The sequence below is a fragment of the Podarcis liolepis genome, assembly GCF_965112155.1.
Source record: "Podarcis liolepis genome assembly, chromosome: 1".
Lineage (NCBI taxonomy): Eukaryota > Metazoa > Chordata > Lepidosauria > Squamata > Lacertidae > Podarcis > Podarcis liolepis.
The window spans coordinates 45,703,616-45,724,223 of record NC_139554.1 but is presented as its reverse complement, the minus strand read 5'-3'; the positions used below and the strand labels follow the sequence as shown (position 1 = coordinate 45,724,223).

At 44.7% G+C, this 20,608-nt stretch overlaps 1 protein-coding gene across 4 annotated transcripts in view; it reads left to right on the top strand.

The window, feature by feature from the left end:
• PAPLN (papilin, proteoglycan like sulfated glycoprotein) overlaps window positions 1-20,332 on the top strand; it is a 56,144-nt gene extending 35,812 nt beyond the window's left edge. For 2 of the 4 annotated variants that reach the window (XM_083506222.1, XM_083506224.1), the window contains 13 exons: window positions 1,371-1,457; window positions 2,412-2,685; window positions 2,789-2,906; window positions 5,209-5,338; window positions 7,166-7,832; window positions 8,805-8,942; window positions 9,724-9,848; window positions 10,943-11,084; window positions 12,270-12,407; window positions 14,169-14,296; window positions 16,888-16,996; window positions 17,284-17,459; window positions 19,010-20,332. In XM_083506222.1, the coding sequence (XP_083362348.1) occupies window positions 1,371-1,457; window positions 2,412-2,685; window positions 2,789-2,906; window positions 5,209-5,338; window positions 7,166-7,832; window positions 8,805-8,942; window positions 9,724-9,848; window positions 10,943-11,084; window positions 12,270-12,407; window positions 14,169-14,296; window positions 16,888-16,996; window positions 17,284-17,459; window positions 19,010-19,158 (2,381 nt within the window). In that variant the 3' untranslated portion in view covers window positions 19,159-20,332. Of the gene's footprint in view, window positions 1-1,370; window positions 1,458-2,411; window positions 2,686-2,788; window positions 2,937-5,208; window positions 5,339-7,165; window positions 7,833-8,804; window positions 8,943-9,723; window positions 9,849-10,942; window positions 11,085-12,269; window positions 12,408-14,168; window positions 14,297-16,887; window positions 16,997-17,283; window positions 17,460-19,009 lie in introns of all 4 variants that reach the window. The other 2 variants (XM_083506223.1, XM_083506221.1) reach the window with 1 other exon arrangement.
• The last annotated feature ends 276 nt before the right edge of the window (window positions 20,333-20,608 follow it).

The following is a 20,608-nucleotide window of genomic DNA, read 5'->3' as shown; positions in this document are numbered from 1 at the left end:
TAAAGGCCTGTTGACCCATGGGAGAAATCAGTTGGGGGCCTGAGCCAAAGATGGTCAGAGCTGCAGCCAACGGTGGGAAGACCCAGTAATAAACTGTGTATGGGCCCCTCCAGAGATCTATACAGTGGATTAAATTATGTCATCAGGGACGCAAGAGGGCCTAGGAGCCTCCAAGCTGGCCGCAGCAGACTGGGTCTTCCCTGCTCAATGTTGGAATCACTGAGATGTCATCAGGATAGCAACAAGGTCTAGAGCAGCCTTTCTCAACATCCCCAGATGTTGTTGAACTACAACTCCCATCACCCCTAGCTAGCAAGGCCAGAGCTCAGGTGTGATGGGAGTTGTAGTCCAACAACATCTGGGGACCCACAGGTTGAGAACCACTGGTCTAGAGGTTTCTCAGGCCTTTTCATACCTATTGATGAAGAGACGGGCCTTTCCGTTTCTTTGCTAACTGCTCTTTAAGAAGAAAAAGAAAAAAAGGAGATGCCATAGGTTGAACCTGGGAACTTCTTCCTTCATTGCATGTGAACCTGGGAACTTCTTCCTTCATTGCATGTGAACCATCTCTGCTCTTTTGGCTACATATTACATATACCTAATCAAACTTTGGAAGCTGCCAGAACAATGATGAGAAAAGCAAGAGGTTTATTGTCTGGGTGTGCTAGGGTATCTATTAGGGTTGCCATACGTTCGTAATCTCCCGGCAAAATTTTCAGGGGAAATCCGGACGTATGGCAACCCATGTCGGCAGTGTCGTTTTTGCCAATCCTCCTTAAAAATAGCTCAAAAACGTCAATAACTTTGTGTGTGTCCCCCCCCCAAAAGCTCAACATCTTTATTAGTCTGCTTCTTATTGAAATCAATTAATATTATGGTACCACATAAAGCAGTACAGAACAGCATCTGATTGGTTCAATTGAGACTGCCCTAAAATCTGCTCCCAATGTCAAGTCATACAGACTCAGCAATTGGTGCTTCTCTGTTTCAAAAGTGTAATAAAAGTAAGTCCTTTCCCCTTACTTTTCTGTTTCTGTGTTGGTGCATTTTTGCCTCATAATAGCAACATCTCACATCTCAAACCCTGGGTGTGAAAGCCTGCAGAGGTGATTTTTTTGCAGCTTCATTTTCACATGTTTTGAAGTTCCATTCCCCCAACCCCACCACAACATTTAAAAACATATAATTGACGCTTCCTTTCACTGATTTCCATGAGAGCAGGATTTCTTTGGGTTAGAGGATAATTTAGAACAATTCTCTCTGCTCTGCTCACCTAGTTGCTGAAGACACAGATGATTTTAGGTATTCCCAGTTGTTGATGTTGATCTTAGTTCAATTTTTCTAACCTACGGATACTAATCTCATTGCAGAGGTTCCCAGTATGCAAGACTCTGCTGGCTATGATGTCAACCGCCAGACCTCACTGACCCGATACAATCCTGACCTCGGCACCATAGGTTTGAAAATACCTGAACTTTGCTTTCTTTCTCCAATGTTTATGTTTTAGTTTTTGTACCTTCCTTTAGAATAGCTTTACAAAAAGTTAAGAGTCTTTGTGGCCCATATGTATGTAGAGTACAGCTCTCTGAGGGAAAGATGGGAAATGAGATGGGCCCTGGACCAAGCCAGTGTCTGTCTTTCATTTTCCTGACTCTGAAATGATGGTATGCCTCTTAGAAAAGAAAGCAGTAGTAAACATGGAGGTAGGGAGTCAAACCCCCAAAAAGCTTTCCTAACCCAGGAGCCCAGAACCACTCCTCTACCACCACACATCTTGCTAATCTCCAATGCCTGGCAGTGGGTCCAGCTGAAATTTTGCCTCACACCCCTCCCTCCTTAAGGAATGTGAAACGGCTTTATGAATTCTGCTTTATTCAGTGTTATTTCTAGGGCAGATTCTGAGAGGGTCCCTGGGTTAAGAAAGCTTTTTGGGGTTCATCATCCTGGTGGGATGCTGCCTGATCCTGCATACTGATAGTTGTTGAGGCCAGTTTCAAATGTGTGTTGGGCTTCTCCCCAAATTGGACAGGGCCAGACAGTAATCACATACCCTTAGCACGTAGAAAATCATAGACACTTGACCGAGACACACACTTGACACACAAGCACATATGTACAGGGGTGATGGAAGACTCTAACATAATGCAGGAACAAAAAGCAGTTGTGAGGAATTTCTATGAAAAGGCACTGTCAACTTATTTTTACTCTGAGTAGACCTATTGAAATTAAAGGACCTAAGTTAGCTGTGACTGTTAATTTCAGTAGGTCAACTTTGACTTGAACACAACTCGAAGTGCCTGTCCTGCTAAGGACAGAACGAGAGGCCCTGATATATAACCATAGATCTGGGCTTAACTCTAGACGTGATCCTGTAACTGTGGGTACATGCCATAAGATACTATGTTTTTCAGCTTCTGCAAATGAAAGAATAACCCAAGCTGGTTCTACTACTCATCACCAAGTCCAGCCCAATGGAGATCATGACTCCAATTTCTTGCCCCTTCAATGGGAGTCTTACTTAGGATCCTCAGCGTCCCGCCACTTCAATTCCCATCAAAATGTTGCCTCAACAACTGAAGTTCAAGACTGCAACCAGAGCCTTCATGGTTGCTGTTCAGATGGCCAGACTGTGGCCGCTGGTCCTTTTGGGCAAGGCTGCCCATTTGACACTTGCCATCAGAGCAGGTAAGACAAGCTGGTTAAATCCATTTAATCTGCCAGCAAAGACAGCAAATCTGTTTGAACAGATTACACCAATATTGGTTTCCATTCTTTTCCCCTGGTATAGGTATGGGTGCTGTCCTGATGGAATATCACCTTCTCAGGGGCCAAACAAGGAAGGGTGCCCACAATACTACAGTGATGTTTATGTGAACAGGAATGAACCTGCTGCTGCTGCACCAACAGTAAGGGTGACTCCAGACATCCTTCTTGTTGTGCATTCATAATGATTTGTGCTCATGATGGTACCTGGGTGGTTATAAGCAATCCTGCTTTAATACTGTTTGCATCTTCAAATGCTTTGGGTCGGACATACAGCCTCATTTCCAATCAGTGTATATACTGCATCTTCCTAATGAAATCCTATAACTTTTTCTACCAGTGGTGGGGTAGAGGGTGTTCCCCTGCTTTTGTTGCATTGTAACACAATAATGTAATAAGGCTGGAGAAGCCTCACAGTAAAGCAGAATGATGTGTGGTCAGTCCAGTATAAATCTACCACTAATGCACTATTATGTTGCAGAGTACACCTAAGCATAGGAAAGATTTATGCCCGATGTTCTAGGTGAAATAATTCAACAGTAGTCAGTATTTATACTGCGGGTGGCACTGTGGTCTAAACCACTGAGCCTCTTGGGCTTGCCAGTTAGAAGGTTGGCGGTTCAAATCCCCGTGACGGAGGGAGCTCCCGTTGCTCTGTCCCAGCTCCTGCCAACCTAGCAGTTCGAAAGCATGTCAGTGCAAGTACCTAAATAGGTACCGCTGTGGCAGGAAGGTAAACAGCAGCTCCGTGCCCTCTGGCACTTGTTAGTGTCCTGTTGCACCAGAAGCGGTTTAATTCTGCTGGCCACATGACCCGGAAAGCTGTCTGGACAAATGCTGGCTCCCTTGGCCTGAAAAGTGAAATGAGCGCCGCAACCCCATAGTTGCCTTTGACTGGACTTAACTGTCCAGGGGTCCTTTACCTTTTTATCTTTACTTTATACTGTATTATACCAACAGTGCGCTAGATTAGAAGTTTTGGATCTTGGCTCTGGTTTTCAGTTAAACCTGTGATGATCTTCTCCTTTCAGGGATCTAAATGTGTCCCTTCATTCAGGCGATGACTTTGAGGCATTACAGTTACATTGTGATTGTATTGTATCCATCGTGTAATGAGTAATAATACTACGGTAATACCTACCACACACACACACACACAATATCACACACTTGGTTCTAGTGGGTCAGTTAAACATTGAGGTAGGGTGTGTGAGAGAGAGGAAGACTAGCTTGCTTAAAGTCACTTGAGATCTTCTGGTTCACAGCTCAGTATTATATAGGGACCATATTGCCCAATCCGTAATTGTGCAGTCCATAATGCCCCAAGAAACACCATTGAAGTTGGGTTAGTATTTGAAGCACAACATTTTGTAAATGTTTCTCTGGAGTTAATGATAAACATTTAGACCTTCAGGGGGATCTGTATCTCACAGGAAATAAACAGAAGTACTGGATGAACCAGATTGCTTGCAGCGTATAGTATGAGATAAATTTTTAGATCAGTAGTGGGTGACTAGAGTATTGTCCAGATAGCAGCCACTGAGTTGTAGCATCCCACTGTCCATTCTGGACTCACAAGCAGTATTTTGGCTTTTTGGCACCCTGGACATTAGCCCTAGCTCTGACGCCATGGCCCCTCTACTTTCTTCCTTCTTTATTGTATTTATATACCGCCATATACCCAGAAGTCTCAGGGCGGTTCACAGAACAAGCTCAACACAAAACACCACAATATATACAAGATAGATAGTAGATAGATCTATCTGTCTATCTACTTTCTTCCTTATTTTCCTTCAACCACTTCTGGGCCTGCAGCTGCCTCTGGCAATCATGCTTGGATCCTGTCCCAGCTGCTTTGCTAAGCACAAGCAGTAGTAGGAGCCTCTCCAGTGGCTGAGGATTGCATTTGCAACACCTAATTATCTACTGCATTTTTTAGCAAAGTGCATGGGCTCAGTTCCCAGGGATACTGATGGTGGGTGTTTTGAGAACAAAGTGGGTGGGAGCTTTGCCCAGCTGCTCGGGCCATCTGGAGAAACATCCAATTTATTCATAGGTGGGCAGACTCTTGGGTTTCCTGTATTGTCTGAGCTGATGGTCCCCATTTAGTTCACACTAGGCAAGGGGTCAACTTTACAAGCCTGAAGCAAAAGAAGAAGAAAAAAGATTTTTCTTTTCCTTAGCATGTCACTGGAACAGCTTATGAAACAATTCCCCTGCTCCCAATATTGCTTATAATTGTTAGTGGCAATTATCCCAAGTCAAAGAGAAACATTATGGTGCATGTCTTCATTACCTGCCAAAGTCCCCCATCAGGTGTTTAAAAAGGGATGGTTGGTCTTATCTCCTCCTGTGGATTTGTTTATGGGTTTGGTTTTGTGGTATGAGATCTTTTACACCATCTCAGTAATGAGACCATCTCAGTAACTTCTGGCTTTGTCCAAGGCGAGCCAAGTTCTGTCCCAGGAGAGGCCAGCGGAGGAGTGTCGTGTTTCTACGTATGGTTGCTGCTACGACAACGTTGCTTCTGCTTCTGGGCCTCAGGGGGATGGGTGCCTCAATAGACCCAGCCAACGTAAGTGATGCTTAAGTTTTGAAAGATGGTTTACCCATTGTTTTCTGCCAACATGAACAGAAACACTTTATAGCTTACAGTGTCATGAAAAAGGATGTAGATAATCCATTATCCAATGAATAATAATAATAATAATAATAATAATAATAATAATAATAATAGCAATCCCTTGGCCAGAATTTTGAATTGGTTTGAAATTCACCCTTAAGATCCCAGTCTCTGACTTCTGTTGGTTTTGTAAGAAATGCCTATTAAATAAGCAGAGTACCATTTCAGTTCCGTTTTATGGGGCTTCTGCATTCAGTGTTCCTGACAGGAAGGAATCACTTAACACATTTCTGTTATCGAATTATTCTTGTTCAGCTACCCTGAAGAATGAATGGCTGGCGAGCACAGTTTCCCAGAAAGGAAAACAGCATGGACAGGGGCAGGGACCAAGCGACTGCAGCCTTGAAGCCACCTGGCACCTTGCCGTCTTTTTCAAAGCTGCATTGTTTATCACAGTCGGCTACTTCTGGTTGGCTTCTGCAAGCTGTGATGGGCATAGGCCCAACCTAGAAGTGCTCACCCACATACCCTTGAAGCACAATGCCTGGTTTTGTGAGCAGCGCCATTTGATACAGAGACAGAACTGAGCCTCTGATAACGTGAATCCTGACTCCCCTCTAAGGGCAAATCCATAATGCAAACTTTTAAGTGCAAATTATTTTAAATTAACTGTCCCAGCTTTCTCAAAAGAATTCTAGAAAATGGTACTGATTTTTTTTAAAAATTTAAAATATATCTGATCTTAAATTATGTTTGCTGCCTTTTTTTTACACCTGCTCTCATAACGCCTGGCCCCCTGCTAGGCTTTTTCAGGTGCTGAGGCAGAATACTGTGACAGGAGACCCCTCCAACCCCAGACTCGTTTATCTAAGCTTCCAGTGACTGCTTTGTACTGCCATAGCATCCTTTGTGCCAGGAACGCTGGCATGATTTTCCAACAGTTGAGACCTGGGCAGTAGTGACAGGATGGGAATGGTATGTGGTGAGGGGTAGGCAAGTCAGAGAGTGTGTGGTTATCCCACTGCTTCTTACCTGATGCCTCCACCCAGAGTGAAAACACTCTCCAGTTGCCCTTGCGCCATGAATAGGGCAGCACTCTTTGCACAGTCTATCCTGGACTGGTCTGCGCTTTAGTACACATCTGACTTTATTGTTTACTTGTGCTAGCTGTACACACAGTTCTTGAAAAAGACTACAACAAAATCACACAGTAGAAAATAGTTTTGCTGTGCCTAAGCAACCTGTAGTGAATGAGCAAGGGTTGATAGCAGGCTTCAAGTTCCTGATACCATATTGTCATCTGGGTTTATTTACTGAGCATCTTACAGACGAAGAGTGATTTGGGGCTCGTGAACACACCTGCTTGTCCCGTGCCAAGAAAGCTTAGGCCTGAGAAGTTTCCCACTTATCCTGTGCTTTCTAGGTGTGGCTCCAAATGACTTTGCCACTTGCCCCTGGAAAACCTGTTCTTCGTGCTTATCACACTTCCTCTTGTCCTGCTGCTTCCCCCCGCCCCGGGGCACCTGCTCTTTAAAGCTCATTCAGAGCAAATGGCAATTTGGGTTTTCTCCAGATTGACATTTGTTCTGATTTAACACTAAAGAGCAGGTTTTCCATGGGAAAGGAGTGGGGAAGAGGGGGAAATCACTCAGACCCATGCTTTCTAGGCATGGGACAAACAGAAGCGTGGGTGAGCCCTGAGTGGGGATGTGGTCAGAAGAAGATTTGTGTATCTGCTTATTCTATAACAACTGCTTCCCTCCTGACATTTCCTATTAGCTTATCCTATTGGTTGCCTGCTGCCCAGCGCCCATGGCCCATGCTCAGATTGGACTACGCGCTGGTACTTTGTACATGACGTTGGGAAATGCAATCGGTTCTGGTATGGGGGCTGCCACGGCAACAACAACAACTTTGCTTCTGAAGAGGAGTGCATGAAAACTTGTCATAGATCAGTGGGTGGGAGTGATGTGGGACACCACCACCATGCTGCAGTTCCTAACATCCACTCTAGTTCTTACTTGGGAGGAGTTGCAGAGGAGCAGCACCAACAGCAGCCTGCAAGAGGAGCCACGAGTCATAGCCATGGAGGAGGAGGAGGAGGAGGACGTGGGGCTTTCCATTCTCACACTGGCTCAGAAACTCACTCATTGCTACATCATGGGGAGAGAGGCTGGGGAAGGACCATGACTATAGATAGCCTGCCTGAGTCTCAGCAAGGGATGGGGGAAAGAAGGAAGGATCCAGCAAACCACCTTCATGGTTTAGGGGAAACTGTGGTCTCTGGACACTCTGAGAGGCGGCAGACGGTTCACCGTGAGCATGGTCAGACGGTTCACCGTGAGCATGAAGGGTGGAGGAGAGAATCTGCAGCAGATGGATCAGTAGCGAATGGATTTGAGCGCCAAACCTCAGCAAGCTCTTCCTTCCCTCATTCTCTAAACAGGTAATATTTTGCAATAGCAGGCTTCTCTGCTAGGAGTTGTTTTCTGCAGCATGAGATTGTTTTGCTGCAGGGTGAGGACAGACAACCTATCATAAAGGATTCCAATATAAGCCTGACACAGGAGTAATCCCCTCCACCCCCTGGAAATGTGAGCTACCCAGTACCAGTATTTTCTTTTTAAATTTTACAGTGGCCATGCATTCATTTTTATACACCCTCAACCATTGACTTCACACAGGGATGTGAATGAGTTGTGTCTGCTAACAGACTTGTAGTCAGCTGTATCTCTCCTGACTCGTGCTGGATTCTAATGCCTGGCAGCCGTGGTCTTTTAAAATCTGTTATTGCGAGTAACTTCAAACTCTTACTGGGGCCTTTTGGATAACAAAAGACAGTTAACTAAAAGGCCCCAGCTCTTGAACACTACGGCAGGAATGGAGAATCTTTGCTGCCTCCCAGTGTTGCTGAACTTCAACTCCTGCCTTCCTTGGCCATTGGCTTGCTGTGGCTGTTGGGAGTTGTAGTACAGCAACATCTGGAGGGCCAAAGACTCCCCACCCCTGTTCTAAAGATAGGCATTTGGATGTGACAACATGGTTTGGCCCTTCATCTAGATAAAGATTGTTCTAGATCAAGAACTGGTCTTCCAGAGAAGTGTGTGTTTATGTATTTTGGGTCTGGTATGCATGTGATGCAGCAGGTTTAACTTTCTCCCCCAGTCGGTTTGCATTGTCTCCTCAGTCTGCAGAAGACTCTTCTCCCACTGTTTCCTTGCTTTAGCAACATGCAGACTGCTTCCAACCTAACATGGATCCACAGGGGTAGGAAAAATGCTATTATTAGTTACTCCAGACAGTATTGCCCTTGCAAAAGCATCAGGTGTTTTCTCTCTTTATCAGCAGTTATGCATTTCCCACCCTGTGCTTTCAGAGCAGCCTTTGAACTTTGGGCTAACTACAGTATGTCTTTCAGGGTCTTCTTGGATGGTTCGGAGTCTTCAGCAGTGGAGGCAGGCTTGGGACAAAGCATCCGTCTTCTCTGTAAGGCAGGAAGTTCCCGCTTCTCCAGAGTTGAATGGCAGAAGGATGGGCGGCCAGTGTCCTCTGACAGGTGAGCTTGACCCTAGCACCTACCCCTGTGGTGGAACCCACCCTACTGAAACCTATTAACACCACAGAAGCTTTTGGGTGAGTGGAGGACTTTGACATGAGTCTTATATTTTAGAATTCCTAGACACAGCAATTTCGATGAATAGCGGTAGAAGCTCTCTCTATATTATATGTGGCCTGCAACAGAATATTGCAGTGTGGAGTGCTGCTCGGGATTCCAGCCACTGCACTCCATTCTGACGCACACACCAGCCACTGCTCACTGCCTTGGCTTTATATTCCACACCCTGCCCTTCTCCACACAGGATTTTTCTAAAGATTCCTTTGTACTTCTTTAAACTTTGGGGTTCCCTGAAGCCTGCTGCTCCTCCCCTCTTGTGTGTGTGAATAGTGCCGAGTTTGTTAGAAAAGGACCAGCAGCATTCAGAGAACTGAGATTACTGTTAGTATTATAGATTATTGACTGATATCAGACAGCTCAGTGCAAAAAATTACGTACTGAGCAAAGTGGACTTCTGTGGCTCTTGTGCATGACATGAAAATGAAGCACCGCTCCCCATGTGTGTGCATTTTCTTGCATTATTCACTGGGCCCCACCTACTCAACTACTAGAAAAACTGATCAGAAGTCCACCACATCGTTTAAGATTCCACCAGGCACTGCCCCAGTAGAGAAATAAATAAAAAGTTACTGTTAACAGGCATTGGGTGCCAACAGGATTTGCTGCTGCTTTATAGCTCGTCTGCAATCTATGTCAAATGCTCTCATTTCTCCTCCTGCAGGCATACCTACCAGTCTGACAGTTCCTTGGTGATCAGCCAGCTCAGAGCTGAGGATGCTGGGACCTACATGTGCAAAATTTCGAATGGGAGGGTAGAGCACAGGAAGATTGTTCTGAGGATCAAAGGTGATGCGTTGTTTCTGTTTTAATACTTGAGCTACCTTTGTCCATTTTCTCAATCGAAACAGCCAGGCATAAGGAAAATGCCAACTTTGTAATAATAATCTGTTTGGTATAATAAAAATGCTATGGGTTGTATCTCCTGAAATGAATGGCCACAGGCAACTTAGGCCTATTAATTTTAATGGATCTACTCTGAGTAAAAGTTAGTTTAATAAAACCCTGTGATGCCAGCAAATCAGTCTCTTAAGCTTAAGCCAATAAATAGTATTCTCTATGAAATTGAATATCAATATACATATCAAGGCTTTGAGATTAGACCACTAAAGAAGCTCGGAAAACTACCTTGGGAGTGTGCTACCTGCAAGCCCCAGTAAAAGGGCCCCTTTATTACTTGGACTGCCAGGGCGAAACAGGTGCAAAATGCCAGCACCCTGTCTACAACTTTATCAACATCCACCTACAACTTCACTAGCATCTCTCGATCTTGTGTCGGTTGAATGAGCAACCTCTTTTCTATTCCAGCCCTGTCTGCTCTGTGGTGGTAGGTCTTTGAGGGAGTTCTGCTCTGTCATAATTTTGCAATGTACTTTGTAAGCAAGGTCTCTGATTTTCCTTCCCAACCACCTCTAATTTAGCCATGTTGGGAGGAGCTGCACTTTTCAATTTCTAGTAGGAATTGGGCTGTTGCCTGAGCCAGGGCACATTTAAACTCTGGCCTCATAAATGAGGGGATGTCTTTATACATTCAAGGGCCCAGTTGGGTAGTGTTTTGCACAGAACATGCAGGGCCTTGCATGAAGGGCATTTCACTCCAGGCAAGATTGTCTGCCAGAGATTGCGAGCAATACACATACTCCGGATTGGGTTATCGTTTTATAGTGGGCTCCCCTCCTAAACTGTTCCTGCTGGCAGGGGAAAGCATACTTTTACAATTAGCACTGGGGTGAGAAACAAACAGGTAAACAACAGGTTTCCCATGGCTCTTTTAAAGGAAGTGAGCAGATAGATAGTTGGTTCTGATATGTGAAGTCAGCTGCAGATTTTTTTGTGCAGTCTTATGGCACAGGGCACTCTTATTCTGAATTCTCTCTCCCTAGAAATCCCTGGATCTGATGTTTCACAGAGAGCGGGGAATCAGGTGATTCATGGTCAAAATCACCAGCACAGAGCATTTGTTTCAGGACTTAGTACTGGGCAGTCACATGACTCTCCTGTCAACCTTCCTCAGACAACATACAGGTAAAGCTAACAGGAAATATTATACCTCTGTTCTCCACAGTGTGTCAAACCAGGCTGTGGCCCTTAAGCACTGTGGGCAGGCAAGAGAACTCTTTTGAGAAGCTTCAGGGTATGAAATCACAGCTATATTGCAACTCATCTCAGGCATATTCACAGCAGCCTCGTTGGGAGGTGGGGACAGCTTGTTGCCGTCATGTTTAGAAGTCCATCCCATAATTTTTTACAAGTGTTAACATTCCAGCATCTGGAACAGGTCCGGTAGGTCTCCTGCTCTTTCCCCACAAGCAAGACTTGGCCCAGAACTTATGCCAGTCCCAATCTCCTGTCAGTTGTGGTGGTGGTTGAAGAGGCCTTAGACCACTGTTTCCGTAATGGCCGTAGTCGTAGTTGCAGTCAGTCCATCGTGAGTCACATGGGTGGATGGTGGCAGTTCTTGCCAGTTGCTGCTGTCTGCACCTCCCAGAACAAAAGGAGTGGTTCTCGGCAGGCTATTATTTATTTGATGAATTTCTAACCTGCCCCTTCAGGACACATTGCTTTCTCAAAGCAGTTTACCAAAATAAAACTGCCCTCCTAACTCACGCAGTTCCCACTTTCTCTCTCTAGCCGGCTGATAGTTCAAGCAGTTGGGAGTGTCTAGCATGGGAGGGGAATGGGAATAAGTTGACCTCTTGGTACTTTTCTGGTAAGCATTGGGGTTCTTTATCTTTGGAGTGATAGGAGTGGCTAGTGAAGATCCTCAAATAGCTACATGGTGAAACAGTAATATTCCACTGAAATTCCTCCAGCCCTTTGTAGAAATCAAGATACAGAACCAGGCAGGCTGGGGCTACAGGGATGGCACTGAAAAGAACATTCTGTTACTGTGGATTCTTGTGGCTAAAGGCATTTCTCTAGGCTTGCAGCCAAGAGAGTACTTAAGGAAGATGTGTTTATACAAGCCTGCATTTTGTAAAGCACTCGCCTAGTTGGTTTGCAGCTTCTGTCTTTAGTGCAGCCTCTGCAGTAATCCATTCATGCTCAAATCAAGATGAGGAGCCGCTGCATACTAAGTGTGTGTGTGTGTTTGCACAGGTGCCGTTCACAGGAAAAATCAAGAGAAAGGTTCTGATTACATTACACAGATTCAAAATATAGAGCTGGAACACTGCTATTTCTTTGACACCTTGTAAATTTGTTTTCCAGGTTAAAAATGTATAAGAATGAACCCTCAATTGTTGATGCCAATATCGGGGAGCGAGTCAGATTGCCTTGCCGTGTAGAGGCTTTGCCTTCTGTAACCATTGAGTGGCAGAAAGACGGACAGCCCATCTCCTCTCCAAGGTAAGCTACAACTAATGTGTTTCTACTTTCCCATCTTCTTCTTTCAGTGCCAGGGGTACACAGCTCAAACCACTCTGACTAACAGGGCTACGTTGTTAGGTTAATTAAGGACAAGCATTTGTTACAATTTTTACTGTTTTTAAAGGCACATCCTCTGCTAACGTACATTTTCACTGTTGTAGGCACTCTTTGTGACATTATAGCTTTTCACATTCATCTGAGGGCAGACCCCATTTCTCTTGATGCCAACCCCCCAGGTCATTCTCCATCCTCATTTTTCATTTTAGCAAAACCTTATCTGAGCAACCCCCTTCTCTTTCTATTTCCCCACCCAAAGTCTTAATTACAACTCCCATTTTGTAAGCTACCTACTATTTTCCCTTCAGCCTGTGACTCCTTTCAAAATTTCTGAAAGCTAGTTCTCTCCTGTCCTGAGGGCAAGGTGGGTCCTTAGGTAGCCTGGGGGCAGTGTTGGGGGCAGTGGTGTTCCAATGGGGGGCGGTGCTCCCTGGGTGCCATGTCTGGGGAGGTGACAAGAAGGCACTCTGCTTGCGGCTGCAGCCACATGTAGAGGATCCTCCCTTCGTGGCTGCAGCTGCGAGCAGAGTATCCCGGCACCGTCCGTACGGCACTGGGCGGTGGCAAACTGCTATGTACAGCGCATGTGTGACATCGCTATGTACGGCGCATGCGTCACACGTAGCACTGCTGCACATGCACCCTACGTAGTGATGCCCCACCCCAGGTGTCACAACGCCTTCATTCGCTCCTGGTTGCGGGGAGGCCACCTCAGCTGTAACTCTGGGAACTAGATGGCAGGGAATTCCCCTCCCTTCAGGGCAAGATGGTCCTTGCATAGCCTTATGGTGGAGGTTGGGGAAGTAGAGGTCACCTCCATCAAGAAGGCTGCCCTTACATGGTACATACCTGCTCTGCTTACCCCACATTTAGTGACTTACTCGGTCCTTATTCTGGTTCATCCAGTTCATTGCCAAATTCACTGAAATAATGTGACAAAACTGTTGTGACCACTTAACCAAAATTGGTTCTTGTGACAACCAAGGACTTAAAATTCTTCAAAGTCATTACATAGTAGTTGACAGCAAAAGTAATTTTTATTTTAATAATGATAATTTTATTACTTGTACCCCGCCCAACTGGCTGGGTTTCCCCAGCCACCCTGTGCGGCTTACAGCACACATAAAAACATAGTAAAACAGCAAACATTAAAAACATTAAAAACTTCCCAATAGAGGGCTGTCTTCAGATGTAATTCTTTATCTCCTTGACATCTGGCTAAAGGGAGGGCATTCCACAGGGAGGGTGCCACTACTGAGAAGACCCTCTGCCTGGTTCCTGGTTTTACAGATAAAAGGGGTGAAGCCCACCTGCACTGTACAAGCTTGAATTCAAAAGGATGAGCTTGAAGAGAGACTACTGCTCTTTGGTTGTTGTTCACTTTGCAGCAGTCAGACAGGCTTGACAGCTGATCCTCAGAGGTCGTAAACAAGTTTTGAGAGAGAGATGTGGAGGCACAGTAAGGGTACTTGCATTCAGACTATGCTTTGAGCAATGTAACCTCTCTCAAATAAGTCATTGAGTTAGATGCAAATAAATTCCTTCTCATTAAGACTCATAGTCGCTATTCTTCTCTGGGGGAGGAAGGGAAAGGAGAATGTTAGCCGCTTTGAGACTCCTTAAAGGGAGTGAAAGGCGGGATATCAAATCCAAACTCTTCTTCTTCTTCTTCTTGCTTTCCAGGCACAGACAGCAGTCTGACGGTGCCTTAGTTATCAGTCGCCTTGCCTCTGAAGATGCTGGCTTCTTTACCTGCATTGCTTCCAATGGCCGGGATCAGGATCAGCGAAGAGTCCAGATCATACCTAGAGGTACTAAAAAGCGAAGGAAGATAGATCTTGCTTTGGTATTAAGGGGGGACTAGGGTGAACTTGCACAGGAGGTAAATGGAAATGCTCAGTTTGTGCCGCTGCTGTTAAACCAAGCATCAGGCCAACGAACAATGCTGAGAGCCAATGCGCACCTACAACCAATCTGGAGTGGGAGATATTTGTGTGTTTCAAACAACGGGTTCCTTCGTATTTAGGTTATCTGAAATAGTTTGAAAATGAGAGGGAGTTGCAGTGATGTGTTTTTAAAAAACCAACCCCAAACTGAGCCACTCACACAAAGCAGCCTCAGACAGTTCTGTTTCAAGCAGCCAGCAACATGTTTATTAGTACTTGGTGCTAATGATGATGCGGCCATGTGGGCCCTTCCAGATGAGCATTCATCCTGATTTGCTTGCACAAATAAGGTTTGATTATATCCAGCCTTCATGGACCCTTTGTTCCAATTTGTTTGCAGGGTGGTTATATGACAATAAACATTCATTCTGTTTTGCTTGTGGAGTGTTGCACACACATTCCCATCAGTAATTCATTCATATCACACTTTTCAAGGCCTTTCCCCATCACTTTCCAAGCTGCAAAAGGTTTGATACACCTTTTAAAAATAAAAATTGTTTTGCTAGGGCAACGGAGCTCTTTAAACCACTTTAAGTGCACAAAGCTAAAGTTCTGGCGTGCAACTGAATCACTCCCACACAATACTGACACACTGGAGGTGCCCAAATTTAGCTTCCTCATTAGTAGCACCAAGTTAGAGCTCATGCTTTTGCATGTAAAAAGGTCCCAGGCTCTGTCCCTGCATTTAAGGCTGGAACAGATTTGCATCAGAAACCCTGGAGAGCTGCTGCTGGTTAGTGTAGACCCGAGGTCACCAATGTGGCCCTCTTCAAGACTTCCCCTGGTGCCCACAAAGCCTCTGATCATTTCCCCTGCTCACTAACCCTTTCATATTGAGATGGTGAAGGGGATTACCTTTCTCTTCCACTGCCACCATTGGAAATGGCATAGAGCTGAAAAAGGAAGTTGAAAGAGCAATTGAAAGAGCAATGTTCTTTCCCACTTCCTCTTTCAATTCCACAGCCTTTTCAAGGAACTGGATCAGCACCTGAGTAGCTGAACAGAAGACAGAGTGACCAAGAAGATAGGAAAGAAAAGGGAGCAATCCAGGAGGAGGAAATCAGAGCAGCTGGGGGGACAAAATAGGGTGGAGACAGACAGACACATGCACAAACACTCAAGTTGAATCCAGCAAAACAGATCCTCTCCAATTTGCATTATTTCCCACCATCAGGTCACAGATCATATCTACCTCCATTGACTTTCCAGTAAGGCCATGGTACAAAAACATAGAGCCTCATAATTTTTGTAAGAGATCCTCTCAAACCACAACCAAATCATTAGTCACGCGTGTACACAGATGTGCTGGTTCTATTGTCACACTCTGTAAAAACCAAGAGGATCCATGCCTTAGATCAATGTTTTTGTAGTAATGGAAATCACCACATGTGCAAGGTTTACTATAAAGCTTACAGGGGTAACCTGTAATGTATTTTGAAGGGACCCCATGTACAATGGTACCTTGGTTTGCAACCGTTTTAGATTACAACCACATCAAACCTGGAAGTGTGGGTCCCTTTTTTGGATTACAACCCATTATTTTTTTTACAACCCATTTTTGGAGGCCCCATTGGCGAAAGCGTGCCTTGGGTTACAACCTGTTTTGGTTTACAACCGGACCTCTGGAACGGATTAAGGTTGTAAACCAAGGTACCACTGTACAATCATACACATTCAATCCATTCTACTTTACCCGTAACTCCAAGAGCAAGAGAGCACCTTTTATTGTTGTTCATCTGTGAAGGGAGAGGACACTGACTGCTGGGGTGGGGTGAAGAAAAAAAGCAAGCGGAGGGGATGGTGCCCACAGTATATTTTGAATGTGTCCATGGGCCAAAAGGAGGTTAGCAGCTCCTGGCGTAGACAAGAGTGAGCTAGGTAGACCTGTGGTCTGACTCTACATAAGCCAGTTAACTACAGTGCAAAAGCAGCCCTCCTGGTTTAATGAGTTAAGGTCTCTCAAATTAGATGGGAGGCTAGAAGACCACACAAAATTCATAAGATTTTTTTTGTGGGGTGGAGACTAGGGCAGTTTTGGCAATTTCAACTTTCAAACTAGTTTAAATCTTCAACTCTATGGAACTCTGGGAACAAGTACTCCTGTGACTGAACAAAGTTGTTGCTTTTTGTTGTTGCTAAGACCAGAGTTCATATTTTTGCTGCTAAAGAAGAGCCTTGAAGAAAGAGGCATTTTAACTATAGGTTGATGGTTACATCATAAGGTTTCTGGACAAAGGATCCTGTTGTGGAAAATGGCGCTGAGATTCCTTTCCCACACTTTACAGTAGGCTAGTGTCCAGCTCGAGAGGCCAAGTTCATGCAAGCAGCAGAGCTTTGGGTAGTTAGTCAGCGCTGGGTATTCAGAGCTCGGCATTCACAGCACCGTTCCTGAAGGAATTGGCTTGGCCCCCTGCGTGGACTCTTCCTGGGATTGACAATACCCTTTTCCTCCTCAGGGGAGCTGAGAATCACTGGCCTGCTGCCCAGCCTCTCTGTGTCAGAGGGGGAGACTGCTCAGCTTCAATGTGTTGTGACAGGCAACAATGTGAACATAAGATGGTCAAGGTAAAAAAAGGAAAAACTGAGCTGCAGAATTTACCTTCCCTTCCTTTCCCCTTCAATTCCAGTGAGGCATGAATTGGCAAGCAAAAACTTGCATTACCACAGCAATGGTGAATCCAGGTTTACTTTAGTCTTCAATCCCAACTCAGCTGTTGAGAATGTGGTCTCTGTTCATGTAGGCTTGTTAAAACACTTGTGTGCCTGCCTGTGTTTCCTTCCACCGGGGTCTGCAGTAGGTGAGAGGCCTCTCTCTTTCAAAGTGCAAAACGAAGGCATTTCTTTCCGCTCAGGAATGGAGTTCCGGTGAGAGCCGATGGCCATCATGTCCAGACGTCCCAAGATGGAAGCCTATTCATAAATAATGTGCAGGCGGGTGACGAGGGGTCCTACACCTGCAATGCCTACAGTGGCAGTAATTCTGTCAGTGCTAGCACAGAGCTGAAACTTATCCGGAAGAGGCCAGAAGGTATGTATGCTCTACAGGCTTTCCAGCTAAGCCTCCACAATTGTAGAGTTCCATTCTGAACACTATGAGCACATGCTAGCCACTCTCTTAGGCCTCAGGTAAATGCATCTCCCAGTAGGATCGGGTTCCCTTTGGGGCAGACTTGTGGGGTTCTTAATTTACATTTCAGATGCCTGTCCTGTTTAATTTTCTCCTTTAAACACAACTGCCCTGATTGGTTTTACCACTATTTCTCTGCTTTACGTTAAGCAATAACTAGTATGGCTGAAACTGAATTTTCATGTTCAGTAGCAGTAGCCCTGTGCCATACCACTTGCTAGGAGGCCAAAGTAAGAGATAACACTGTTATCCTTAATGCCCTGAAGCTTTTGACCTTAGACCAGCATGAGCATTCACAATGCACACAACGGCACCAGTAGGAAGTGAATTATGCTGCATTCCCATTGGGGGCGGGGAATAGGACCAGTAGGTAATGACTACCTTGTTCTACTTCTTTATAAAGTAGGAACTAAAGTATAACTATATTTCTTGGGGTTTGGGTCAAATAGGACAGTAAACATGTTTAGTAGCTGGAGAAAAATGTTGTTTGTACATTAACAAATGAGCTTGTACATGACGAACTATAGACCTGCCTAATCCCAAACCACTGTGTTAAATGGGACTCATTTGTTGAATCATGCCCATAGTTTCCCCCCAGTGGAAACCCTGCACAAAGGCTTCCACTAGCTCCATGGCCTTCTCCCCACCCCCCAGGTGCACCCCTAAACTTGGCTCCAAAGGAGGTGTTGGGAGAACACCCAGAGTAGCAAATGGAAGCATCTCCTTAGGTTCAGCAATTTTAGTGCTACAGGGGTTTTACGTTTTACATAATGCAATGGGCTTGAGTAAAACTTAGTTGATTACCACCATATACCACTAAAATTGCTAAACCTTCTTTTGAAAATGAAACAAAATGTTGCTTGTATAGAAGTGGAGGAAAAAATACGAGGTCAAGTTCATTCAGTTTCAGTTATTAAAAGCTAAGGGCTGGACTAATTTCAACCTGCCCTGATAGTAGTTAACAACTGCTTGGTGATTCTCAGACTGAACCGCGCACATACCACAGCTTTCCAAACTGTGTGTCAGGACACATTAGTGTGTCGGCTGCAGTGTGTAGGTGTCACACGAACATTCCCTGTGCTCTTCCCGGGGCTGGAAAGGTATTAGTTTAACCTCCGGTTTGATAGTAAAACTGAATTACTGTGTCGCAAAATGATGCATGCCTAAAAAGTGTGTCACCAACATGAAAAGTTTGGAAATCTCTGGCCTAGGGGATAGTTTCTTACTAAAAATGGCAACTGCTAAGAACATGGGAGATCAAACAGAGCTTACTGCTCATTTCTGCCTTTGAATATCTCCTAAGCTATGGATTCTTATCACATTTGTTCAAGGTGCAGAACACAGAATGTACTCTAGCCTATAGTGCAGGAAGTAAATTCTTCTGTAGTCTTAAAGATGATTGTATGAAACAAACTGTGTTCAAGTCCTCTTCTCTCTTCCTTCTCCTGCAGTACCTGCACGCCTCCCTTTGGACCCAAGCAGGGAATGTGTTGACCAACCACACCTTGCCAACTGTGACCTGATTATACAGGCTCAACTCTGCAATAATGAGTATTACTCTAGCTTCTGCTGTGCCAGCTGTTCTCACCACCAGGGCTGAACCTCATTTTCCCCTAATGTGGTCCTGCTCTAGAAGAAGGAAGTTTATGACCTACAGTCCTGATTGCTTGAGAAATCCCATATTTGTTTACTCAAGCACACACTGACACACACTGGGAAGTGGAAATAGGTAGCAGTAGCCAAATTTCTACCTTTCTTAAGCTTTCTGTGGTGTTTTGCAACACAAACACTGATTGTCTAACAGCTGGCTGACCTACCCATTCAAGGAAATAACAAGGGACTGTTCTTCTAACATAGTTTAACAAGCAATATGGACAAGAGTCAAAAAGCAAGGAAGAAAGGTTCCTTCAGGCTGATTAATGATAACAAGCAGCACTCACCTTTAAAGTAGACTAAAACACAAAAATAAATTACAGAAAGCCACTGAGCTCACATGTCTGTGGAAAGTTGACAGGTTGACTGTCAGTCTTTCCCATATGGTTATCACAAGTGTCCTACAATCACTCAACCCTTTCCAACTTTCAAGAGTCGCAATTGGACCAAGTGGATTTGCTTCACTACAGATACAGCTGTAATGAAGAGGCCTTGGCAGCATGCAAACAATGCTTAGTACTGTATTAGAGCTGTAAGGGAGTTGCTGAAATGAAGAACTATAGGAATTTGGATTGGGTCTTGCACTTCCGATACCCCTGAGAAAATAAGGCTGCAATTCTGTAGCCATTTTCCTGGGAATAAGCCCCTCTGAACACAGGGTGGGGATTTAATTCCAAGTAAATATGAACAGGGTTGTACTCCCAAGTCTCCCGAAGAACAACGTTAAGGGTCTGTTGTGAAGTTCTGGGATTCTTCATGCGTATCAGTGCCAGAGTATACGGGATATCTCCTATGTGTAGCTAGCCAGGGCTCTGTTTCTTCTCAGAAAAATTACTCTCAGATCACAATGTGAATGTGTAACATATAAGGATAACCACTGATTCCAAGAAAGGTCATGTTGGGTAAGGGAAGCTTTTACGTCCAGGCCACAAAGCAGTCAACTTTATTGATCTCTAGAAATTGCTACTGCAGTATAAACAAATTATGTAAACAAGGATGGGATCCCAAACCACGGGCAGAAGGGGGGGGGGAACCCTGTACGTTCCGTATCCCAGTAATCTGTGCAAGTCACTTAGTTGTTTTGAGAACCCAAAAGTAAAAAGTCTACATGTCATGTGGAAGGAATGGGAAGAAGCATAATAGTTCTTAATCAGAGAAAAAATTATGCCTACAAGTTGAACTTTAATAGTAACAATATACATCAATTTCCTTTCCAAAGCCTTTAACAGGAAGCGCATGTATACTTTTCTACATTGACATTCAGTTCAACCCACTACTACCAGATGTACTTATAAGGCAAAGCCATGATTTACCACCCAGTAGTCCTCTTAGCTAACCTTTAGGGACACCTTTTCGTTAGTCTGATTTTGTGTTATTTCAGTAGTCTGCAAACAAGC